The 25,274-nt window shown below is 36.2% G+C and overlaps 3 protein-coding genes across 3 annotated transcripts in view; 1 reads left to right on the top strand and 2 right to left on the bottom strand.

Moving 5' to 3' along the window:
* Positions 1 to 18,310, bottom strand: part of LOC111424956 (mind bomb 1) — a 275,668-nt gene extending 257,358 nt beyond the window's left edge. Inside the window, exons 1-3 of the mRNA XM_071196407.1 lie at positions 18,092 to 18,310; positions 16,754 to 17,755; positions 12,614 to 13,222 (exon numbers count right to left, since the gene is read on the bottom strand). Of these exons, the coding sequence (XP_071052508.1) occupies positions 12,614 to 13,222; positions 16,754 to 17,755; positions 18,092 to 18,208 (1,728 nt within the window). The 5' untranslated portion in view covers positions 18,209 to 18,310. The remainder of the gene's footprint in view (positions 1 to 12,613; positions 13,223 to 16,753; positions 17,756 to 18,091) is intronic.
* Positions 18,311 to 18,772: 462 nt separating this feature from the next.
* On the top strand, positions 18,773 to 19,946 carry LOC111424963 (aquaporin-like). Its single transcript, XM_023058703.2, has 6 exons — positions 18,773 to 18,847; positions 18,905 to 19,080; positions 19,147 to 19,290; positions 19,344 to 19,574; positions 19,626 to 19,709; positions 19,767 to 19,946. The coding sequence occupies exons 1-6, from the start codon at positions 18,793 to 18,795 to the stop codon at positions 19,866 to 19,868; spliced, it is 792 nt and encodes a 263-aa protein (XP_022914471.1). The 5' UTR covers positions 18,773 to 18,792; the 3' UTR covers positions 19,869 to 19,946.
* A 558-nt stretch (positions 19,947 to 20,504) lies between these two features.
* Positions 20,505 to 25,153, bottom strand: LOC111424966 (tensin-3-like). The gene is made up of 4 exons (XM_023058705.2): positions 25,006 to 25,153; positions 24,782 to 24,910; positions 24,330 to 24,725; positions 20,505 to 24,261 (listed from the first exon to the last, which is right to left on the bottom strand). The coding sequence occupies exons 1-4, from the start codon at positions 25,050 to 25,052 to the stop codon at positions 24,120 to 24,122; spliced, it is 714 nt and encodes a 237-aa protein (XP_022914473.2). The 5' UTR covers positions 25,053 to 25,153; the 3' UTR covers positions 20,505 to 24,119.
* Between the last annotated feature and the right edge of the window lie 121 nt (positions 25,154 to 25,274).

Here is a 25,274-nt window from a genome sequence, read left to right as displayed (position 1 = left end):
GTTCGTACTACTCGACGAACCTCTAGGGCGACTGAAGCACCGTTAAAGATGGAACGTTAAAGTCGAAAATGAGACGGCAAAGAGAGAGAGAGGGAAATCCATGGGCCGTATCGAAGGGCCACGGTTGAATAAATTGTATGTTTATCGTCGCACGATATCAGTTTGCGAGTCGAATTGAATTTTTATGGCCTATTATGCTACGATAGTGTTACGGAAAGGTGCCGAAAGCGGGATTATTAGGGAAAGGCAGTTTCAGGAATCACCAGGATCGGTCGTAATCCTACGGAGAAGACCATTGAGGCCTTGCGTTTGCTCTTAGATCAAATTACTGAAATTACAACTGCCCGCCAATAACAGGTAACGATATGTATACTGTTATAGTTAAATATAAACAGATGCCGTTATAAAACTTTATATTTTGTAAAGGTTGCTTGAATAAAAATTAACCAATATGAGAATTTTGATTACTTCATTATTCACAGGTTTGTTTTTCCAGCAAAAATACTTATTGGTGCGGTATAAAGCAAAAGCGTCAAATTATCGCCAGGTCGATGTAATGAAAATGTATGAAATGAGCGGCGTCGCGACGCGGCTCCTTTCAATCGGTATTCCGGCGGCGCCTCCTTTAATCTCAACGCGCACGAACCAATATACTTTGAAGTAGATTGCCAATTTATCTTCTTAAATATTCAATGCGGAGAAGCTACGGAAGCCCGTCCATATTTTCCTCATATAGCGCCGCGTCGCGGTCACGTTTATTTTTGGGATGACGTCGAAACAGATACCGTAGAGAAAACAGGTGAAATATGATATCTCCTATCCGTTCTTCACCGGCGATACGATCAAATAGGACGCTTATGAACGGAAGCGGAATTTATTGTCCTGTATCTCTCGGTAGACGAGGCGGATGCAGTTCCGGTATTAACGATTTGTGGCAGACGCGGCGCCTCCGCCAATTTGCTTTACGACGTGCGATAAACTATAACTTCTCTCCCTTGTTCGCGTCTATTGCAATCCGAAATCGTTACGCCGGTACTTTTCCGGGGGGTTTATGAAATTGTGATAAAGAGCCGTACTTGGAATGGTTTATAGGCTATACCATGTCCCATTAAAAACTTTTTACCCTATCCATTACTTTACTCTTACACTTCTGTAACGACATCCATAACCTCATATACAGTACGTTGACATTTCAATTTTATCTATCTTTTATTTCTTAATAGAAGAAATGGATATGACATTCTTATCTTGTAATATCATCATAATTGTAGTCTCCTTCACGCCCTGCGCCCATATTCTACGAAGTCTTCCTTTTCTATGTTTTCCTGACAGGATCCACTTCCAAATCTATCATGTCCATATCATGTCAACCTTTCCTTTTCTATAAGTACGTAGGCTTTCACGGCCGATGTTAATTGAACTAAAACTAGAATTAACGTTAGCGCTATGATATTAGCGGTGAATGATAGTTAAAACTAGAACTAACACTAGACCTAGAACTAGAAAAATTTGGGTTTAGCCGTGCGTCTTGAAACCTGAAACTTTCTAGTTCTAGGTCTAGTGTTAGTTCTAGTTTTAGTTCAATGAAAATATACAACATAATGATATCAAGTGCTAACTAGCACTGTAACTAGAACTAACCTAGCACGTCTCTCAAGGCGGCTAAACCCAAATATTTCTAGTTCTAGGTCTAATGTTAGTCCCAGTGATAGTGCTAGTGTTAGTACTTATAAATATACATCTTATTGAGATATTCAAGCAAGTTTAATTTACTAAATAACGTTTCTCTTCGTTACCGTGTACAATGAAGAAGTTGGATTAATACTTAATAAATGTCGACCTACTAATTATTAATTTACATCTCTGAGAAGAGTGATTAAGGGCTTAATTTGGTAGTTAATAAACCCCTTTGTAAATTAGTTCTGAATCTATTTATACGATTTCGTGTAATTAGTTTAGATAATTTGAGCAATACAATTGTTGTCGATGAATTTCTATGTTATTCTTTGGCAAAGTACAATTTGTTGTGCGTGCTAAAAGTGTTTGGACAAATACAAATATAAAATCCGATTAACGGAATGCGATTTTTCACGGTGCTAAATCAAAGGTACGTAAAAAATCTCTGCAAAAACTCTGCGCGAAGCGTAAACGTTAATCCGTGGCATTATTAAAAATTTACTGGTTGTAACTGGGCAACGGCGTGTCGGCCTCTAGCCCCGTTGTCCCACTTTGTTTTTAGTACAATCCGCATGTAGATATTTTTTTTTGAACTGGCCAATTTGTTTTGGACCCGCGCGTTCCATCTCAATTCATTTGGTGGTCCGTTGAATTGACACCAATTATGGGGCGGGTCGTTTTAAACATTGGCCAACCGCAACCCCAATTTATTTATACGTTCGTACTTCCAGCTTGTATAGATAAAAAACTATCGCACCTGTGCACTGGCGTTATTTTCCGTATTTATTGTCGATGCCCTTTTTATAAATGGTACTAAATTTCATCGCTTCCAAATCAGTTAAATAGTGCCGGTATTTCATATGCATTAATCTTTGGTTCGGTAGACTTTATAGAGAAAATTACTTAGTTCATTACCATTCAGAATGGTCTAGTTATTCCTGACGAAGTAACTCTACAAAAAGCGGTAGTCATAGGAAAAGCGAGATAAAGAGGCACTACTCTGTGCGGAAGAAGCGAACCCTACCCGAGCTCTCTAGTTTGGTCGGTCCCGTGTGTTGCATTAGAATAGGCATTATGCAAATGGCCGAGGGGCGTAGGCCGGCTTTCGCCCTCTTGCCGATGGCGCCGCCACCATCCCAACGCCAGCGGTCTATTTACATAACTCAACCGACGACGGGGGGTTCCCCGCGGTTTTAGTCCGAGAGTGTGGAGACAATCGCGCAAAAGACAAACGTGTTCTGACTCGTCAGGCATAAAAAATTCAATAACCCGGTTTTCCCAGCCGATAAAATTTTCGACCTTTTCATCCTTCATCTCAGATCGTAAATGTTTGTTTAAAAAAAAAATCTTTCAAACACTATCTAAACTAAACCTAGTACTTGGTCTAATGTAATTGTTGTTGTAGTTCAAAGATAATATACAAATATTTAAAAGGAAATTCTTATTTAACTTATTTAAAAGATAATGAAATAATACAAAGAAAACGAACATTGCCCCTAGCTACACTACAAAGTTTCTTGTGGTTTCACAAACAATTGCGATTAATTTGCAAAGTGCTTCGAAAGACATCGATACTTCAACATCTCTTCCACCATTTCTCAGTTTCTTGCCCCTCCCCGAAGGAGATTCGTTAGGTCGGGCTGCCATTCGCCATACAACGAATTTGCCTTAATTAATTTCCCAGCGCGAGTAATAGAGAATTAATGAAAAATCCCGAACAGGAATAAATCAACACGAACTTCCTCCCGGAAGTTTATTCCGGACGGGCGATAAAAGAATTTGTCAAAACGCTCTCTCAGCGAAAGAAGCTACTTTGCCCATCTGTTTCAATATTGATCTTGCGAATGAAATGGGTTTTCTACTGACGGCGAGACGTTTTTTAACGGTGCATTTCATCGGCAACTGTTCATACCAATAAACCTCTCGTCGTTCCTTAAAACATCTCCTTTTAAAAAACGATCTCGTCAATGAAAGCATTAAATTTACAAAGTTTGATTTGATCCATAAAAAAGGAAATGTTTTATAATATCTTTGAAATAGGAAAATTTGGAATGGAGATACCATCACCCTCCTAGAGTGGTATAAACTTTTGGAATGATTACATTTAACCACGGTCAATTTACTCTATTCAGCTGACAAGTTTGTGCGGTATGGGGTCAGTTCAAAACTGGAAACGCCCCGGAATTGCTAGGGTTCTCGTTCTAACCCCCTTTCGTTTACCCTTTGACATGCAACATGTGTAGTTAAAATTACAAGGAACTCAGTTTATTGGTTAGAGAAGTTTGGAAGCATGCTATTTTAACACACTGCAATACGTGGAAATCAATCAACTAACAGTATTTGAGTTCATAAAACTGCACAACTAAATTAAATACACATAACTAAATAATCAACATCACAATCAACTCTCTATTGTTCGTTCGATCGATGAGAATCAAGCTACGGTGATGTTTGCTCAATCGATGTATTAAAATCAATTGTAGAGATAATACGGGTTGTAACCCCCTATGGCGGTGGTTGCAAAGCGCGGTACTATATCGTACGCCCGAGGCACGTTGACTTCAAAATGGCCATGAGGGGACAATTCGCACAGATTAAATAACATACACGTCCATACAGGATAATTGGGAACGGCGCAATCCCGCGGTAATTAGCCCACGGAGCGAGATTACGTCCCCGACCGGCAGGATTTAAAGAGGATTTGGGATTTCGCTTCAAAGAACGACCTATGACGATAATACGCGCCTAATTGGCAAACCAAGAAATAAACAAAACTACTAAAAAAAAAGAAGAAACATTTCGAGTTCAATTAATCATTTTAATTATTCCATTTACAGTAATTTAGGTGATGCATTCTCACCATAATTAACACACAATACTTCGGAAATAAACTTAATTCACACGGAATGTAAGCACACTACCACCTTAGAATGAACGTTGTATGTCTAAAACGCCGTCATTAAATTCATCTAACGGTGGTGTAAATCACCATTACGGCCGGTTGAGACGTGTACGGGTTCCTGGAGCTCCCCTGCGTGTGACATTAAAAGGCGAGGGCGTCTGGGCGTAGGCAGCACAACACCCCATCTTTACCAACGGTAGTAGCACCTGTCTGATTCCCGACGTTCTTCCCCCCTTTCACGGGGGCAATAACAACAACGAAAATGCCGGTGTTGTGAGGATTGTTTTTGCAAACGACGTCACAAACGTAAACATAAGGGAAGCTGGCAGTCGTTTGCGGTAATTGTTATTGAATGGTACCCTCCAACGACGACGCCCTCGGACCCAACTGTGGGGGGTAAACGTAAGGATTCGAAGCTCTTTTGTGGCTCGGCCCCGAATCCCCTACTCTCTTTCTCTCCATTGTATCCCTCAACAACTTATGGTAATGATTTTGAGTTGTCTTACTCTAAGAACGAGAAATGCCTCAAGAGGACTTTAAAGGGGAATTGAAATGTAGCCCTTTCTTTAAGAAGTTTTGAGTAGAAAATTTAATACTACTTTGCTTTGTTTCTAATGAGCTTCTTTTTCCTTGTATCTAGAAATTTAATAACAAATACTACCACAAACATAGACTTCTCTTCGGATCAGCTCATGCAAGAATGATTAAAAAGAAATTGACTCTGAAACGGTTGACAAAACTGGGAATGTTAACCCTTTAAAATCGTCGAAACAGGACGAGTTTCCATTAAATTAATTTTTAATTAAGATTTATTCGCGAGGCTGGTCGTTAGGGCACGAGGTGTCGTGTTGACGACGTCGACGTCGCGACGCGCGGATAATTGCCGATCTCGGACCAAAGGAAGGATTGTGCCATTGTTCGTTACGGCGGAGGCAAACATCTCTACTTAGTCCTCTTCGCGTTAAATGGTTGTCCCGCTTAATATTTTCTGACGGTTTTATATCCCTTGACGCTATTTCTAGCGACCTTTTCCAACCCCATCCGCGCCATTAACCAACTGTTTTATATTCTAAACGAAATCCCTACAACTACCGTTTATCATTGCAGATAATTAATTTAGACTTAAGCATTTAACGTTTTTTCTTGAATCAAATCCCCACGTTTTTGTAAACTAAAAATCGAAAATAAAAGATAATTATTAAAAGTGAAATTGAAAAAATTGTTTTGGGAGGAAAATGAAAGAAACTTTAAAGTAACATAAAAGGATTTAACATTTATTCCTCGTATGAATAAGATCAAGTAAAAGCAGTTTTCAGTAAAATTATTGCGTGGAGTTTGTTTACAAGAGAGACCTGTTTTTATCTTGTAACTCTTGAATAGCACTTCTCGCATGCAAAATACGTCGCAAATACAGGAACCCCCATGAAAGACACCCCATTTAATAACTTACCTGACGGCCAAGCGGCTTTACATGCCATTAACTCCGTTCAAAAAGAACTTTACGTTATTCGGGTAATGTCTTTTATTTGGAGTTCTTTTCATATAATTTTTACTCAATTTTTATGATTACGACTTTATTAACATTTTGGAATATTAACAATGTGGTGAGATGTGAAATTTCTGTTAAGAGTTATGCGTAGAGTTGTAATAGGACTCCGTTACTATCGCCGTCAGACCGCACATAACTCGAATGTTTACGAGTTCGCGATACTACCGAGCTATTAACCAATCCCGCGCTTAGAAACTAGGTCGAACTAGTGCCCATTATCTTTCGCCGAAAGAGCCCTGAAAGAGCGGAGGCTCTCTCGGCGCGTTCGCACATCCCACTTATCAAATTTTGTAGCGTTCGCGGTGTCGGCGACACCACCGTAACTTACGACGTCTCCAAACTTCAGTAATGGCTTGTTTTCGAACCGATTCACACCGGCTTCCGACAACCAACTATAGTTTAACCTAAATTATATCCTTAAATGAAAGCTAAGCCATTAAAAAAACTCCACCTGAACCAAATAAAAACAAAAATTATACCGAAAAAGTTTTCCAACTTCCTTTGCAAGCACCACAAGAAAAAACACAACTTCTTTTCAAGTACTGTGTGAACTTTTTCGAGTGGAAGTCCTAGTGCCCGACTCTCCAACAACTTGTTTCCTCTTTCGACATCTCGGACGGAAGACAAAGCGCGCAGTTCCGGAAAAAAAGGGGGTGAAGAGGTGAAGGTTTAGGACCGAGTTCCAAATTAAAAGCGATAGCCTTTTATGCGGCAACCTGGGGGGAAGCAAAACGACATATTTCTAAAGGGTGTGCCTATTGTACCCCTTTCAGTAACTGTGTTTATTTACCTCTTGGGTTGCGTTCGAATTCACCTGTACATGCGAGGGTCTCGGTCGTTAGCGACGTCGCCCGTACAGAGAAGAAGAGTTAACGAATGTTGGTAGTGCAGTTTAAACGAGAAGAGGGCGAAAATATGTGGCGGCAAACCACTCCCGAAGACCAGCCGAGATAAATATATACAGTTAATGGGCCGGCACTTAAAAAAATACGTCCAAAACCAACCCCGGGTTAAATTTATTGCTCGAGCGCAATTACCGTTTCTGCATCCCCAATTTTTTTTATTTTTCGTGCTCACTTAAGGGCGCACTGGCTGTATTACTGGAACAGAATAGGGGTAGTAGTTATAAACCGAGGATAACCAAACAAATTTTCGAGTAAGGCACTTAACCGTTTTTCTGGGATTATTTCAGTATGTTGTTTATTTATTGTCTAGCCTCTAACTCTCTTTGTACCTTTAGGTCTAGTTTTAATATAATTTAAAATAATTCTAGAATATATTTTAGTTTTAACGTTTCCGTACAACAATAACGCGGGTTTTTACATTCAGCAATAATATAATGAAACATCCGCACGGATTCCATTTAAACGACGACTTTTCCGAATAATGGAAAACGTCGACCGATGGTGGTGGTAGTAAAACCCAACGATTTCCCGACCGATACGTTTCCGGACCACTCCGATTTTATCGCCTCGGTCAGATTTCCCTCTAGATGTCGTTACCGTCAGCCGGAGGGACCGAATTTGCATCTTTCACACGACGGACGTGCAAAAACACGAACCTACAGCGTTACGGCTACTGACGTGTGGCATCATTTTTCATTCAATACAACACAAATTTACTTCCGTTCTTATTATTTTAAAGATTTTTCTTTAACATTTCAAATATTCTAGTTATTTTTTCTATTTATTCGTAATACTTTCGAAATTGTATCCACGTCTCTGGTTAACAAATCGTCGGATTATATGAGAACCAGTTCTCGGCGGACATTTTTATTGTTTCCCATTGCGAGTGGCCGATCGTGCACACAGCCGTTCGTCATCTCAAGTATCCCCCTAATTCCGGTAATGGGATACTTTTCCGGTGCCGCGACGAGGACGTCCGCGCGAAACGGAACAGTCGTTATTATTGATGGGGATATTGATCACGAACGTTGAAACGTGTGGAAACAAGAAAATGTTCAAACCATTGTGCTTGATTAAGCACCGAAAACAAATCCCATGTAAATAATCAAAAAAAAATCGCTTCTTACATAATTAAAATATCTACGGCCTGTTCTAGTTCTAAGTTTTATTTGTAGTGTTCGTTATAGTTTTAGTTCAATTTATAAAATCAATCTATTCATATGCTTATTAAATTCTGTCACGAGTCCTTCTCGCCTCTGGCCGATTATCAAATTAATACCACAACATCGAATTTCAGGTCGAAGCTAATCAAATAGTTACAAGTCCATACAAGTGGGTTGACTGCATTATTGGTCTATGAATATTGAAAGAGGGACGACGTACGACGCGGCTAAAACCGCATTTCATGCAGAACGTACCGCAACAGTAGCCGCTTTGTTACCACTCGCTGAATTCCATTAGTTGAGAGAATCCAATTACGAGGATAACACTAATTTTATAATCGAAGGCGGTCGCAATTCCGTTTAACTCGCCGCAAAAGGGGCACGTACTCCCGCGGGATTTATGAAAAAAAAAATCGAATGAAAGTTAGCCCTTTCCCAACTCCAACCGACGATATATTAAATTAGCGGGGTTGGGACGTCCCATTTCTATTCGCAGTACGTCCGCAGCTTTTAATAACCGTTATCACGTACTGCATGTTAAATGTTTAATTGGACCATCTCCGTCTGTTAGGATTAAGTAAAGTTAACACAAATCTTAATGTTAAGCTAATATTTAGTATTATTAATTGTTAGCTATTATAATATTTGTATGCCGAAAATATCCACAAGTTTGACAAGCTAGTGACATTACTGTTTAAAATTGAAATTTAATTCCGCAGCAGGACGCGATTTAAACAGTCCAGAATAACATAAATATTTTAGCGGAATAAGCGCCGTCAACAGGATATAAATCAGTTAGCCAGCACCTGACGCCTCGGCGCGATTTAAAAACTGCAATTTATTCGAATATTCGCGCCTATTAACATAATGCCGCAGATAAATAATTTAAACCGCTCCAGTTTCGACCATCTGCACCGAGGAATAACGGAAAACTTCTGCTACATTAATTACGGCGGTTTAACTGGTGGGGGAAATATAAATTGTGATGCAATTCAACAGAATTATATCCCCATAATCAATCAATACGAATAGATAAACATAACTAACTAATTATTTATTGCAACATCTAAAATTTATAAAAAAAAACTTGATTAATCTCCGAGATTTTATATCGTTATCATACTCAACTTTCCCTTAGCTCTCATTTTTCGTTTTATCACTGTCTTTTCTTTTAACGACCCCCATGAAAGCCTTTTATTGCTTCCCAACGTGAACCAATAGGGGTCCATATAAATTTGATCATAGCCCTAAAATAAGTAAGACATTAAGTTTATGCGAAAAGTTGCCTTAATTAATATCACTTTCTCCATTGAAACGATCCAAGTTCCCATTTCATCCCCGTGAGTTTGTAATCGAAAAGTACAGCCTACGCTTACATAAAACTGCCAAACAACAATTTTTACCGAGGGTCGAATAAAATTCTTTCGCTGGTTGCCGTTGTAGTCCGGCAACCTCGGGGGAAAAGTTTATCGTTCGTCGGCAGTACTTTCGTTAATTCGCTTATTTATTGTACTCGGAACGGCCGATTTCACGATAAGCCATAAAATTTTACTACCACGCCCTTACTGTTCGGTAAATAAGTTTCTGGTTTCCTAGTAGTAGTCCTCACACTTCTGTTTAGGACTCATTTACACTTGTTTAGAACTATCACTTCAGAAAACGGACCATTAACTTCCCAGAAAATCTTTATTTAAACCAACGATTTTTTAAAGCTTTGTATTGTTTTTCTTAATTAAACTTTGATTTTGTAATTAGGACGGTGGATTAATTAGTTACATCGGGGACTCCTAATTATTCCCCAAGCGACGTTCAATTACGACAACAATTACCATAAATGAAACATATCGTTCTGCACCACCATAAACCCCACGTAACTCCGTTTCACGTACATTAAATTTATACAGGCGCCGTAAACGGTGAAAACGCTCTGGCATTATTTTATTGGTACACTTGTATTAGTCCGCTTAATTGATGTTATTATGAAGTTATAAAACACAGGGGGCATAAACTCTCGTAGGTTAGTAACACAAGTATGAGTTGTTTACGATGAAATATCATGGCAATTGGCTTTGGATTTTGACTCATGAAAATTAAGCTAAAATATTTTATAGATATGAATCAAATTACTCTCTTATTATTAACACAAATTCTTTTAGAATATTCATACTAATATTAATTCTAGTTTTAGTTATTATTCAGCGCCAGGTACTAGATCCAAAACTAGAAATATTCGGATTTAGCCATCATGAGAGACGAACCCGAATGTTTCTAGGTAAGTTGTACGAATAAAATGTTTGTCATTTTGAACTATAAAATGATCGTTATACAAGAGCTCTTAATTCACATTCAAACGCCTACAATTTTCTCTTGCGATCCCAATTACCTCATTATCACGGGACACGATCGTTACGAAGCCGGTAAGCGGGATGTTTGCCATCTCTGCTTAATCGGAACCGAACAAAAACGCATTGTCTGCGCTAACTGCCGGGCGTAGAACGTCTGCACAAAGCTACGATGGCGTCAATTCATCTCCGATATGCGACGAACGCTGGGGATCCAGCGAACGAACGATAAGGAGGCGAGAGACATAAATCTACAATCAGCTTCTGTGGCTGAAGCTAATTACCGACCCGGGAATCGTCCGTGTGCACAATGACGACGGCGACGTCGTCGTACTCAGTTCCACGAGATAATCCCTCTCACCTGCTGGGCGAGTCGCATTATTCGCAAGTCGACAATGGACGTCTAGATTCGGGACAGGTTCAATTTTCAGCGACTACAATCGATATTATTGAGAGGCGATGCTTTGTGTTAAATATGACGTGACTTGAAAAGTTTTTTCTGTGAGTAATAAAATATTCTATAGATAAAATTTTAAACGGAACTAATAAAAGACGTAAATTCAACAACAATTTTTTGAATCAGAAAATATACAAGTCAAGTTATCAAATAAACAAGTCTAACAAAAAAAAAAGGGACGACGACGTCGACGAGGAGAAAACTTTGTCAACACGGGACCCGAAAAGTAATCGAGCGACACTAACAAAAAAAACAAGCGCCCTTTAAAGGGGTTACGAAGGCGTGCTAAAAAGTGATCGCAAAAAGGCACGCGTTGACTACGACGTTCGTTATATTAGGATCAAGTTTGCGCCGCCGGTTTAAAGTAAAGTAATACAAGTCTGACAGTAATTGATCGCTGCAGTTGTGGACCTCGACGGTGTTGGGGAGGAAGAGTTGAAAAGCTTAGACGAGGAGGGAAGAAAAGTGGAGATAAAAGAAACCGGAACCGGTAGATTAATTAATCAATTACGAACACAATTTCGCCGTGGATAATACACTGATCTCATCGTCTCATATTTTACCCAAGTGATGTCTTTCTAGTCTTTTTGAAAAGTAATACCTGGTATTAGAGGGAGAGAGAAACATGATATAATAGCTAATGATATCAATTTCAGTAGAAATTAATTTATTTGGAATAATAGCTGATAAAATAAATATAATATTTAATCAATATTTAAAACGTTTAGACTTTGTAAAGATATGGTATTCATTGGTAACTTTGTTTATGTAATCTCTCTTCTTCCATGCGTAACGGAAAATCAAACCATCTCAAACCTCTCTTTTGTACCCAGTTAATTCATGACCATTCCCAACTGATTTCTATACTAACTCATAGAGTGAAGTGCCCAACGATATAGCAGATGCAGTAGTTTTAGAATTATGGCAGAAATAAACAGCGAAAAGGTCAGTGATATGGAAACAGCCAAAAACAAAATGGGAGAAAAGATAGATCAAAATCAGAATAAAATCAGAATGGAAAAGGAGCTACAAACAAGTCTCTCTCAAGTCTAAGAAGATACCTGATAAAAATGCAGAAAACTCTACTATTACCTACTGTTTCCACGTTTTGGCTGGTTTAAGATTAATGAAAATCTTAAAAATGAGAAAAATATAAATGAAGTCAACAACATAAAGCCAGAAAACACAACGAGAAACACGTTGAAATGTAAAAATTAAGAATAGAACTAGAAATATATCAGATAATGAGATGGACAGAAAAGTCATATCTAGAAACATGGTAATTAAACAAAATTAATGAAAATATCTCCCAAAAAGTTGTGTTGTGAGTTACAACTCAGTTAATATGAAAACTATTTCCACCAACATTTTATACTTCAAGTTTTAACAAATAAGGAACATTTCTGGTTGGATATTGACCAAGTGTTTGTTCATGGCCATCGCCTCGTTTTAGTTAATGCTCCTTCCTTATCTTAATTTCTAAGGAATATTATGGAATGTTGATATTGTTGCAGATATTAAATATATTTGTAAGACCGCAATAATTTTAAATATAAAATGTTAAACAGTTATTAATAAAAATGTAAATTGAAATTGAAAATACAAAAAAAAAACTTACCTGTAGACTTGGATGACACCCCAATTCCAACAGCATCTTCACCACACCAATATGTCCTTTATTCACACCAATATGCAAAGCAGTTTGACGACGTTTATTACGCGCATTTAAATCAGCACCCGCGTGCGCCAATAATTGCATAACTGCGGCCTCATCACCAAACGCAGCGTGATGGACGGCACGATCGCCATCTTTGTCCTCGATTTCGACGTCAGCGTGGAAACGTAACAGTATTGTAATAACTTCCAAATGGCCGTTTTGACTGGCAGCTTGCAAGGCGGTGTGGCCGGCAAAAACCCCGTTTACGTCGGGACCTATTCCAGCCCCAGCTGAACTACTCTGTTTAAGAACTTCCTCGCATTTCTGGGCATCCCCGTTCGCAGCGGATTTTACTAATTCTTCGTTCACATCGCCCGATACGTGTGTTTCAAATAGCTTTTTAAGTAAAGCGCTTAAACGCTCTCCGCTAGTTGTACCGTGCATCGTTCCATCTCTGCTTGCTACTTTAGTTACGGCGAGAGGATTGTAAGTCCAAGTGGTGTTACACACTTCCACTTTTAAATCATTATCGTTGTAGATTTGTTGAACGTGACCAACTTTTCCTAAAGTCTGAAAAAAAAAAAAATTTATTAATAAATTTTAATAATGGAAAAATAATTGAACTAAAAACTAGCACTAGAACTAACATTAGACCTACTGCATATGTTATAAATTATCAACATATAGAAACTGTTTGAGGTTATAAAAAAACGTTTGAGGTTAGGTTATACGGAATGATAAGGTTCCAACATTACAATTTTATTTTATATACAACTTTAAAAATCGTCGATTTTATTTAATATTTCTTCAAAGTAATGTTAAGGAAAAGATTGTTGTCTCCAAAATGGTAAGGATTTAATCGTTGTTTAAACTTTTTGAGGTTATAAAAGAAAGTTTGAGGTTAGATTATACCTAATGATAAGATTCCAACTTTACAATTTTATTTTGTATACAATTTGAAAAATCGCTGGTTTATTTTAATATTTCTTTAAAGTGATGTTAAAGGAAGGATTGTTTTCTCTAAAACGGTAAGGATTTAAACAACGAATCTTTTTGAGGTTATAACAGACCGTTTGAGGTTAGGTTATATCTAATGATAAGGTTCCAACATTACAATTTGTATTAATATTTAATTTAATATTTCTTTAAAGTGATGTTAAGGGAAGGATTGTTTTCTCCAAAACGGATTTAAACAACGAACCTTTTTGAAGTTATAAAAGAACGTTTGAGGTAGGTTAGATTATACCTAATGATAAGGTTCCAACATTACAATTTTGTTGTATATATTGTATATAATATACAGGGTGTATCTGAATGACTACAACAAACTTCAAGGGGTGATTACAATTTTATTTTATATATAATTTGAAAAATGGCGGATTTAATTTAGTATTTCTTTAAAGTGGTGTTAAGGAAAAGATTGTTTTCTACAAAACAGTAAGGATTTAAACAATAACACTTTTTGAGGTTATAAAAGAACGTTTGAGGTTAGGTTATACCTAATGATAAAGTTCCAAAATTACAATTTTATTTTATATATAATTTGAAAAATGGCGAATTTAATATTTCCTTAAAGTGGTGTTAAGGAAAAGATTGTTTTCTCCAAAACAGTAAGGATTTAAACAATAAAACTTTTTGAGGTTATAAAAGAACGTTTGAGGTTAGGTTATACCTAATGATAAAGTTCCAACATTACAGTTTTAATTTATATGTATATAGTTTTTAAAATCGCCGATTTAATTTAATATTTCATCAAAGTGATGTCATCGCAGTCTTTGTGGAAAAAGTTAGGGTCTTACCCCTGAAAGACTGTACTGGCTCTATGTGACTGTGGTTAGACCTATGATCACATACGGAGCAGCAGCCTGGTATAGGAAAGTCCGACAGACTTCAGTTATCAGTAAACTTTCACGAATTCAACGAGTAGCTGGATTGGCAATCTCTGGTGCGATAGGCACAACGCCAACTCTAGCAATGGAGGTTCTGCTTGGCCTATCTCCTCTGCATTTACATATAGAGAAAGTGGCTAGAACAACCATTTACAGATTTAAGCAATATGCTCAAAACTGTTCCGACATGTCCTACCAATGGGCTGCGGAAGACATTATAAGCACTGATACTGTGCTATCAATGCCGTCAGATTTGGCGGTATCACTATCAGTGATTAATGCTCGATACCAGATTGTACTGCCTGAGCGACAGTCCTGGATCGAAAATGAAAATTCTCTGGTTCGAGCAGACATTTGCTTGTACACAGATAGATCAAAAACGCCTGAAGGGGTAAGAGCAGGAGTATACTGCCAGACACCTCGAATTAAGCAAGCCTACAGCCTGGGTACGTACTGTATTGTATTCCAGGCGGAAGTATTTGCTATTGACATGGGTGCTAAAATCCTTCTTGAAAGAGGGGTGAAGAACATGACAGTACGAATCTTCTCAGACAGTCAAGCCGCTCTCCAGGCGCTGCAAGCCGTGAAAACGGTGTCGGCTCTGGTTAATGATTGTAAGAGAACATTAAACACACTGAGTTGTGATAACAGAGTCTCTCTGATCTGGGTCCCGGGTCACTCTGGGGTTGCTGGCAATGAAGCGGCAGATAAGCTAGCACGAGATGGCAGCGCTGAAGCGTTTGTGGGACCGGAACCAGCAGTTGGTGTATCATTTGCGATGGCCAAATATAGGATTGGACTGTGGACTGAAGAGAGACTTCGCCTACTGTGGACCAATTCTCCTGGAATGAGACATGCTAAGGTGTTTATTAACATCGCCACTGTCAAACCCGGGAATATTTTAGGACTTGCCCGTAGTAGCATAAAAGTTCTAATGGGTGTTTTTACTGGGCACTGCCGATTAAAAGCACACCTCAACTTGTTGGGTTTAGCCGACGATGTTGAATGCCGACTATGTGCGGAGGAAGCAGAGACGGTTGAGCATGTTTTTTTCCCTGCCGTTAACCGTATCAGATTCTCGATTTTTGGGTCGCAGTTTATCTCCTCAAAAGATCTGAATGACCTTTCGCCGAGCAAGGTATTAATGTTCGTTAAGAGCATTGGACTGCACGGTGAAATTTGATAACGATATCTATCGGGGTACAATAGATCCTTAGGGTCGCGGTGCAAGGTTGGTTGGTCCGCCTACCCGATATGTATTCTATGTAATGTAATGTAATGTAAAGTGATGTCAAGGAAAACATTGTTTTCTCCAAAACAGGAAGGATTTAAACAATGAAACTTTTTGAGGTTATAACAGAACGATTGAGGTTAGGTTATACTTAATGATAAGGTCCAACATTACTATTATTCTATGTATATGTTTATAGATCCAGGTCTGGCGTTAGTTCTAATAGCTAGAATTAATACATACCTATAGTGTGACCCATTTGAAAGTGAAGCACCCTTATAAAATCTGTATTTATTACCCAATTTCAACAAATTCTTTTTTGAATTGTAGAGCGTAAGAAACTGTGCCTTAGGACAAAGAGTCATATTTCACCTTTTATGTGCAAAAAAAGAAGAAACCATATTACGAAATATTTTACAAAAAATCTGAGTACACCACTGCATTGAGAGCCGTTTGAAATGGGCATATACCAAATTTCATCAAAACTGGTTACAAATTAACACCGTTAATTGAAAAATATAATTTTTTATCAATTAATTTCATCTGTAGCAAATGTAAATAGTTTTTGTATTATTATCTGTATTTTATTACCTTCTTTGTCATGGTTTACTAGATCAGATCAGATCAAATAAATTCATAAAAATGATATTTTTCAATTATCTATAACGGTTTTAATTTCTAACCATTTTTGATGAAATTTGGTATATGCTCATTTCAAAAGGCGCTTAATGCAGTGGTGTACTCAGATTTTTTGTAAAAAATTTCCTAATATGATTTCTTCATTTTTTTCACATAAAAAGTGAAATAGTAGGCCTTGCTTTTTTTAAGAAAAATATGACTCTTTGTCCAAAGGTACAGTTTTTTATGGTCTACAATTCAAAAAAAAAATTGTCGAAATCGGATAGTAAATACAAATTTTACGAGAGTGCTCCGCTTTCAAATGGGTCACCTGTATAATTAAATAGAAAAATAATCACTTACAGGAGTCATTCCATCAGCCCATTCTCCATGTCCTCTCTGCAACATTTTAATACGTTCTAAATCAGAGCAAATCTGTACAACATCGCCAACGGCAAACTGCTGTTGCGGAGTTTCATTGAAACCTTCTCCAACAGGTGGAGCAGCAATTTTAGTCAAAACGGCCGGATTAAAAGTCCACCGATTTCCGCTATTATAAGCGACAACAATATCGTGATCTTCATCAATCCCAACTACCGTCCCTGTAGTACTTAAACATTCCACCATCCCATCTGTCCATCCCCCGTGCCCCAATTGCAAAGATTGAACGATTTCTAACTCCAAATCAACGCTAACTTGATCGCCTATTTTCAAATCTGGTGGTCCAGAACGTCCTGAGCCTTGATCTCCCAAGCAAGGTAAATGATCCCGATAAACAGTTTGTCCTTTTGCATCGCTTACAACTTTTAAATCTGCCATTCCTTCAAAACCAACACGATATAAATTTTTTGTGCCATTATCCCAAACGATATAAGCAGCGGATTTTGGACTAGTTGCTGACCAATCTTGGATATCCTGAACTTTTCCACGACGACCATTTCCCCCATCTTGATCCTCCCATTGCCAATCCACGCCTCGAACAACTCTCGCACTCGGAAAAATACCCCTTACAGCAATCTTTTTACTTTTACGACGAGTCTCCAAGTAAACCCTTTCGCTACCTGGTGTAGTTATCCGGAAGAAACGATGGCGCAAATGGTGTTTATCGCCGTGATAACAAATTGAGCAGAGATCGTAATTACCACATTCAGCACATTTCCATCGAATTCCAAAAATTGGTTGTTGACGGCATGTATCGCACATTGTACCTTCATGTTTTATACCCGTTGGGGCACTGTCATAGATCCTTAAATCAAATTGACCAGAACAACGATAATTTGCTGCTGTTCCATTATCCCAGACAACTACCACTTCATCTGGTGATTCAAAATTGCGAACTGTACCAACATGACCTTCACCACCATCCTACAATATTCAAATTATTAACAAATAAAAATTAAGTATTAAAAGTAAGGTTATGTTCAACAAAATAAAATTATAATACTTTTCAATATAAACAAGTTAATGTAGAAAAAATTATTTGTAATCATAAAATTAATTTAAAAATAACAAAAAACATCTTTTATCTTTAGTAATCTCTAATTTTTTGAATTTTTTTTTTTTATTATAGACCTAACCTCAAAATAATTTCTAACCTACATATTTTTTATAAAGACCATAAATTCAATACTTTAAACAATCTACATTTTCCATATAACAGTAATCCATTTGTAGTTAAAAATATAAATATTGAAAGCTAACCTGCTTTCCCCATTTCCAGTCAGGTCCTCGAATAACGCGAGCGCCTACGCCCTCCAGCATAACCTTACTCGTTCGTGGGGCACCAGGATTCGCCCCCACGACGTTAGCTATTTCCATATTTAAAACTTTTACGAGTTTTAAACTCTAAACTTAAACTTTCTTTAGGGCCACCTTAAAATACAGAGAACATTTATTTTCGTATGATCGGGTGTGCTCGGCCTCGAATCTGGAACGTTCGGATGTGTTCGGTATTTGCAAGGATACCAATCGATGTCAAAATATAACCTTGAAAAGATTATTTTAAAAAAAGTGTTTTGAAAAATCAATGTGAAGTTAGGCGTATGTAATTAATTTAATATTTTATTTGAATTTTATTACTTTATCTGTATATGTTATGTAAAATATAGATCATTTTACAATTATAATATGAAATGGTATGAGACGACCTGTTTGTAATTATTTTTGGGTATAACTATTCCCCACTAGATGGCACATAATTTATAAATTTAAATTTACAAAAAATCACATCGACTCTATCATATATTAAATTGAACCTTAATGTTGATGATATGATATAAAAATTATAAAATAATATTATTAAAATTTTCAAAAAAATTTTGATTTAATTTCAAAAAAAATCAAATCATCTGTCTAATTAAAATTTTAACATTTTTAAAATTGTCATTGTCATTAATTTTATAATGGCGGATGATCAAACTAAGTCATCAAATGTGTATGTCCGTATAAAACCTCTTGGTAAAATTAAACCTGTATTAAGATTATGACTTTAAATCACTTTATTTTATTTTTTAGGTCGAAAATTCATCATATACGAAAAAGTACCTTTTTATAGATATGTGGAACTCATTATCGCAGAATTTACTGGAACTTTTATTTTACTTTTTCTTTCTAGTCTAGCTGATGGTGTTTTAAGTAATATACTTGAAGTTACTTTCGCCGTAGCTCTATCTATATCAGTTTCGGTGGAGGTAAATAAGTCTTGTTAATTCTTTCTAAATATCCTGACATTGTCATCAAAAATCTTTTCTTTTAAGTGCGTCTCCCATATTTCTGGATCACACATTAACCCGGCAGTTTCTCTCGGTGCTTTCTTAGCGGGTTACCTCTCTTTAATACATTTATGTATTTATATGATTTCTCAACTTCTTGGTAGTATAGCTGGACATGCGACGGCATTGGTTAGTTAATAAGTAATTAATTTAAAATGAGTTAACCAAAAATTTTATTTCAGGCGATTGTGTCGAAAGAAATGCAAGAGGCCTTTTTTAACGAGAAAAGCGTTGGTATTTTCACGTTGAAGAAACGGGGATCTTTGGAGGATTGGCAAGTGTGCATTTGCGAATACATCTTAACATTCTTAATTGTTATCGTATGCACCGCCGTTTGGGATTGGCGAAATAGGAAAATTGATTCTCTCGGTATTCGGTTTGGTTTTCTAATTGCAGTCTTGATTCTTGCTGGGGTAAACTTTTTATTAAATAAAAAAATTTTGTTATAAATTTGTTTCTTTTAGGGAGATGTTTCTGGAGCTGGGTTAAATCCGGCTAGAGCAATAGGACCATCTATAAACAACGGCGAATTCCTAAGTTATCATTGGGTACATAAATAAACTTCCATGATTACTTTTTATGATTACTAATTAATTAATTTCCAGGTGTATTACGTTGGACCTTTTATGGCTGGAATAACGGGAGGTTTGCTTTACAGAATAGTTTTTCAAACGCCAGAACCTGGGTACGATGATGTTGATGGTTAATCCGCCAACAAATAATGATACAAAAATAATTTATTTTATAATATTATATTTTTTTTTAGAATATATTTATCTTCTTTTTGTTATACTTTTTATGACAATTTAAATCATTTCGCAACATTATTCTTCACATCAAATTATTTTGCACCAACGTTCTAGTACAGAAACCATATTGCGTATCAAAATCCCTTGATCCATATCGGAATGTATTAAATAGAACAGTAAAAGATTACTAACTGATTCTTTGATTTTATCCAATTTTAATCACAGTAACTCAATCTATGGTGCTTGCATAACTAAGGACAATCGATACGGGTGCAGTATGTCCAAAATGGGTTTTTAAGACTAATTTATGGATATCTTATCTGGCATAAGTTAAAAGAGTGTGGATGGCTAAATATGTATAATAGGATCATTTTTCGCAGGGAAGTAGTTTATTTTAAAATTTTAAGAACATAGAATGAGAAGTAGAACATTCGTGCAGAATAATTTAATATTAAAATAATATTATTTAAGTGTTTGCCGAACTTATCCTTTGATGTCGACTCCTTCTGCTGATAGAATGAGAGTAATTCGGCTTGCGCATACATCATATCAATCCTATTATTCCACGTGGAAAATAACCATAATGCAGATATACCCACTTCATAGGCATGCTGGAGGGTTTGTAAGCCTCGCTGACCACAATGCCTCCATGAAAGTACTAACTCTCATTGCGATCAGAGCATCATGGTTATTTTCCACGTGGAATAATAGGATTGATATGTACTATGCGCAAGCCGAGTGACTCATTCCATCAGCGGAGGGACCCCATATCAAGAGATAGGTTAGGCAAACACTTAAATAATCCTATTTTAATATCAAATTATTTTGCATGATTATTCTATTTATATATACATATGGAAAACTAGCAGCTTCAGATATGGAAGTGTTCAATATACTTTACACAGAATTATTAACAAGGCGTATACACGCATAACATTGTAGTACATGAAACTGTAAGTACATTTTTCTCGAAACATCCTTTTTACATCTGGTTAATACGATTCATAAAAAACTACTCATTCGATTGAGTTGAAATTTGAACTACACTTTCAAATAGCATCTTTCTATCGTGTGACCTACAAAGAAACTGATACGATATATACATGTTTTTTTTGCGATAAACTTATCGATTTGAAGAACAAAACCGATTATCTTTATTTGACTAGGCGCCATTTTACCAATAATGTTTTTTTTTGCTTAGTTCTAGTTCAAACGATAATCATAACTATATAGAAAACAACATCATTTGATTTTTGAGTTTCAGATCATTTCAAGGATAGATATTGTGTCAACCAGCAACTAGGACAATCCACGCACCAACTTGGTTGAGGGACAATATAAAGATTATGAAAACATATGCAAAAGATTAAATTGAAATACCACATAATTTGGCAGCAAAAAATTTTGCTGGATTTTGGAGATGTTAGGATAGGTCAGTTTTGTTTTGAATCCCTAATTATAGCGTGAAGGAATGTCGGTTTTCTTTTGTACCCCAATTATAGCGTGAAGGAATGTTAAGACAGGTAGCTTTCGTTTGAAACTCCAATTAAAGCGTGAAGAAACCCTAGTTAAAGCGTGAAGGAATGTTAGGATAGGTCAGTTTTGTTTTGAATCCCTAATTATAGCGTGAAGGAATGTCAGTTATCTTTTGTACCCCAATTATAGCGTGAAGGAATGTTAAGACAGGTAGCTTTCGTTTGAAACGCCAATTAAAGCGTGAAGAAACCCCAGTTAAAGCGTGAAGGAATGTTAGGATAGGTCAGTTTTGTTTTGAATCCCTAATTATAGCGTGAAGGCATGTCGGTTTTCTTTTGTACCCCAATTATAGCGTGAAGGAATGTTAAGACAGGTAGCTTTCGTTTGAAACGCCAATTAAAGCGTGAAGAAGCCCTAATTAAAGCGTGAAGGAAGTCTGATAATGTTAAGACAGGATAAATAAGATAAATTTTCCACGCTGATCTTCCGTCAGCTGGATCCATACTACTCGTTGGTTAATCGAACATACACACCTTTGAGTTACTACATAATGCAATTCCAACACATAGTTTTCTTTTCATTCCTCCAGATAACGCTTTTGATTTAGCATTAGAAAAAATTGATAAATTATCCTTTTATTATAATTTTTTATTTTTTTGACTAGTACATGGATAGCGCTTATCAAAGTGGAACCAAGCGCCATTTTCTGAATTTTGAGTTAAAGGTACCAAGCGACTAGAAATTATGCTCTTGCGATACTCTCAAAAGATCCAAGGGCTAACTTAATTTTAAATGCCAAACCGACTGGCACTTAAAATGGCACACAAAAAGACTGGTCATATAATGAGGTTTTGTTTTTAAAAACAGTAAAACTACATTTTATTTTGATTAACCAGGAAATTAACGATTTGGAAGAAGAAATTAGTGATAGGGATATAAATGTAGGAAAAAGTAAGGACATCCAAAACGTCCAGAAAGCGGTTTAGATTTCGAAGAATCTGGAAATAAATTCAACCCAAGCACAAGTGATGAATGTGATTTAACTACTAGAAATAGAGAACTGATGCATGAACAGAAAAATAGGAACGGTAGAGCAGAAAAGGGGCGCAAAAATAAGTTTCCTGGTCAAACATTTAAAAGCAGGAATGAATTAAAAAATTCAAATAAAAGACACTACACTGTTAAAAGGATTCTTAAAGAGCCTAGAAAATTTATTGTTTTCAACTGCCATTGCCCCATGAAATGCAATACAAAACTATCGGCAAAAGCTACCATTTTTAAGTCCTTCAGCTTTATGATGTGCAAACTGGTTTTATTGCCGCCACTGTTAACGAAAAAAGATTAAAAAGGAAACGTAATGAAGACAGTAGCAAGAGAAATTTTAGTCGTGAATATCAAAACAGCATTAAAGAAACTAAGAATCGATAATTTAAACGATGAACGCGGAAAGAAATGCGAAGAGAAGAATAAAATTCCAGAAGAAACGATTAATAGAGTGATTTGTCAAATTAAGAAGTTACATACATTTCGCATTATGCGCGTACTGAAACCAGTTCAACATTCTTGGCCACTGATTTAACATTGGATAAAGAGATCAAACTTTGTTTAGATGAGGGAAATCCTAAACTTCGCTTGACTTCATAGTCAGAAGATATTTTATGAACAGTTTAATTTAAGAAGAAAGCCACCCATTAAAGACAGCTGTAATATTTGCGATACACTGAATATTAAAATTAACAATAACGTAGATTTAAATACGAAAAATGAATTAACAGATAAGCACAAACGACATCTAGAGCTACAATCTAAGGCTCGTAATGCTATGGCCGCTGACCTCAAAGGTGCTATTGAATTAAACAAATTGGAAGTATTAACTTATGACATGGAGAAGGTTTTAAGTTTGCCAAAGCTCCCAACCAATATTATTTACTACAAAAGAAAACTTTCTATATATAATCAAGGCATCCATTCAGGTTCTTCAAAAACCTCATACTATTACGTTTGGAAAGAAGGAATAGCGGAAAGAGGAGAGCAGGAAGTTGGATCATGTATAAAAAGACACATTGACGAGCACTTACCTCTTGGCACTGAAGAACTAATACTTTGGTCTAACTCCTGTAGAGGACAAAACCGGAACATAAAAATTATTTTGCTTTTAAAGGCAGTTCTAAGCTCTCATCCATCATTGAGGACACTTTATTTCAAATATCTTTGGAAATATAAAAAGAGCTTTAAAATTCCAAAATAGAGACACATCATTTTGTAAGTGTACAGGATATCGAAAAATTCATTACCAACAGGAAAGTAACTTCAACAGGCGAAAAGGCTGTTGAAGTTACTTTTGAAAAATCCCAACCATATAAAATCTTTCTGAAGGATTCCCATCAAGGTGATAATTATCGCGAAATTGATATCACTAAGAGGGCACGAGGATGGCCTTCCACGAGTGATCCCTGGGCAAACTTGAGTGTTTTGTATCTTGAAGGGAAAAAAATTTTTGACAAAAAACTTGCCGACATAAAGAGCATTCTTTTGGTTTCATTTTTATCAGAATAGAATGAAAATAAGAATAAGTTTATTGAAACCACCACTAGATTCAAACTGCAAATTTTTTTCCATATTACTAAATCTTTATTAGCAATTATCTCAAAACTTAAATTTGGCGCTTGGTTCCATTTTGATAAGCGCTATCCACATGTTAGTATTAAAATATAAATAAAAAATAAATTAATATTAGTCAATATTCTCAAGCTCATACCCAATATTGATAAACTTAACAATATTAATCACACTTTCATTAACATCTGCTTGACGAATTAAATGGCATTCGTTAGATTTTCCTGAAATTTTTCTTGTTATTAAAGCAAATATTCCCCTAAAAACACATCAAATTTTAAATTAATCACCAAGTTATTTAGTTTTAACTTAAATCATTATTCTTACTTAGGACTAACATCTACACTCTGATATTCTCGTACCAATCCGCAGTAAGAAACTGATTTTTTGGGATAATGTCGTCTAAAAAAATTTCTACGCGAATTATTCGTTAAAGTAATTCCCGAATTATTAACAAAAAACTCTACGTCATAAATAGGGGATACTTTCAATTCCATGAATCTATTCATCGCTTTCTTAACGGCTTCGGGCCCCGTTAATCTTTCGGTGTCGGTTTTATACAAATAACGCAGCTTCGTAGCGGCCCCCTGATCATTTAGAATATTATTTACGATTGTTTTGTATGTTTCAATTTCGTCGAGTATGATAAACGATTTCCTTGCATCATTGTTCGTTGTAACCACATCAAGTGGCTCACTCGAACTATCGCAACATGTTAAGGAACTAAAATTTTAATCAAATAGAGTATTCAGAGAAATAATTTTTTATTATTAAGTTACGGATCATATTGATTGTTATCTAGTCCTTGATAAATATCGTTTATAATAATTTCTTCTTTTTTGTATCTCTGTGGTATACTATCTGGTATATTTTTAGTGGTGTTTGTAATATTTTTCTTTGGAGGCCACCTAAACACAAGAAATGACATCATTAATAAATCGATGTATCTATGTGGTATTGCCGAATAGATGTTAGTGGTAATTAATTAAATAGTGAATTTTACCTGTATTTTAAGAATACCGGTTTAATGGAAAGCTTGTCAGATTCCATCTGTTAGGAGAAGAACACACTAACACATTATATGGTATAATATAATAAAAAAAACTAAAGCTGATATGCGCGTTGAACGTAGGCGTAGCGCAACGATTGATAAACCAATTGATAAGCTTATCAGTCTATAAGTAAATATATATCATCAAGTACATATATATTTACTTTAATTTACTATTGATTAAAAAATGAGTCTCCATCTATTATCAATAGAAATAATCT

This window comes from Onthophagus taurus, chromosome 6 (assembly GCF_036711975.1).
Source record: "Onthophagus taurus isolate NC chromosome 6, IU_Otau_3.0, whole genome shotgun sequence".
Classification (NCBI taxonomy): Eukaryota; Metazoa; Arthropoda; class Insecta; order Coleoptera; family Scarabaeidae; genus Onthophagus; species Onthophagus taurus.
This window is presented reverse-complemented; position numbering and strand designations above follow the sequence as displayed.

Bases quoted from the DNA above. Each gene is read 5' to 3' on its own strand.
- LOC111424963 (XM_023058703.2), top strand. From the start codon at position 18,793: ATGGCGGATGATCAAACTAAGTCATCAAATGTGTATGTCCGTATAAAA. The intron at 18,848-18,904 runs GTAAAATTAAAC...TTTATTTTTTAG, and splicing joins TGTCCGTATAAAACCTCTTG to GTCGAAAATTCATCATATAC. The intron at 19,081-19,146 runs GTAAATAAGTCT...TTTTCTTTTAAG, and splicing joins CTATATCAGTTTCGGTGGAG to TGCGTCTCCCATATTTCTGG.
- LOC111424966 (XM_023058705.2), bottom strand. From the start codon at position 25,052: ATGGAATCTGACAAGCTTTCCATTAAACCGGTATTCTTAAAATACAG. The intron at 24,726-24,781 runs GTAACTTAATAA...TTAAAATTTTAG, and splicing joins GATAACAATCAATATGATCC to TTCCTTAACATGTTGCGATA. The intron at 24,262-24,329 runs GTAAGAATAATG...ATGTGTTTTTAG, and splicing joins AGTGTAGATGTTAGTCCTAA to GGGAATATTTGCTTTAATAA.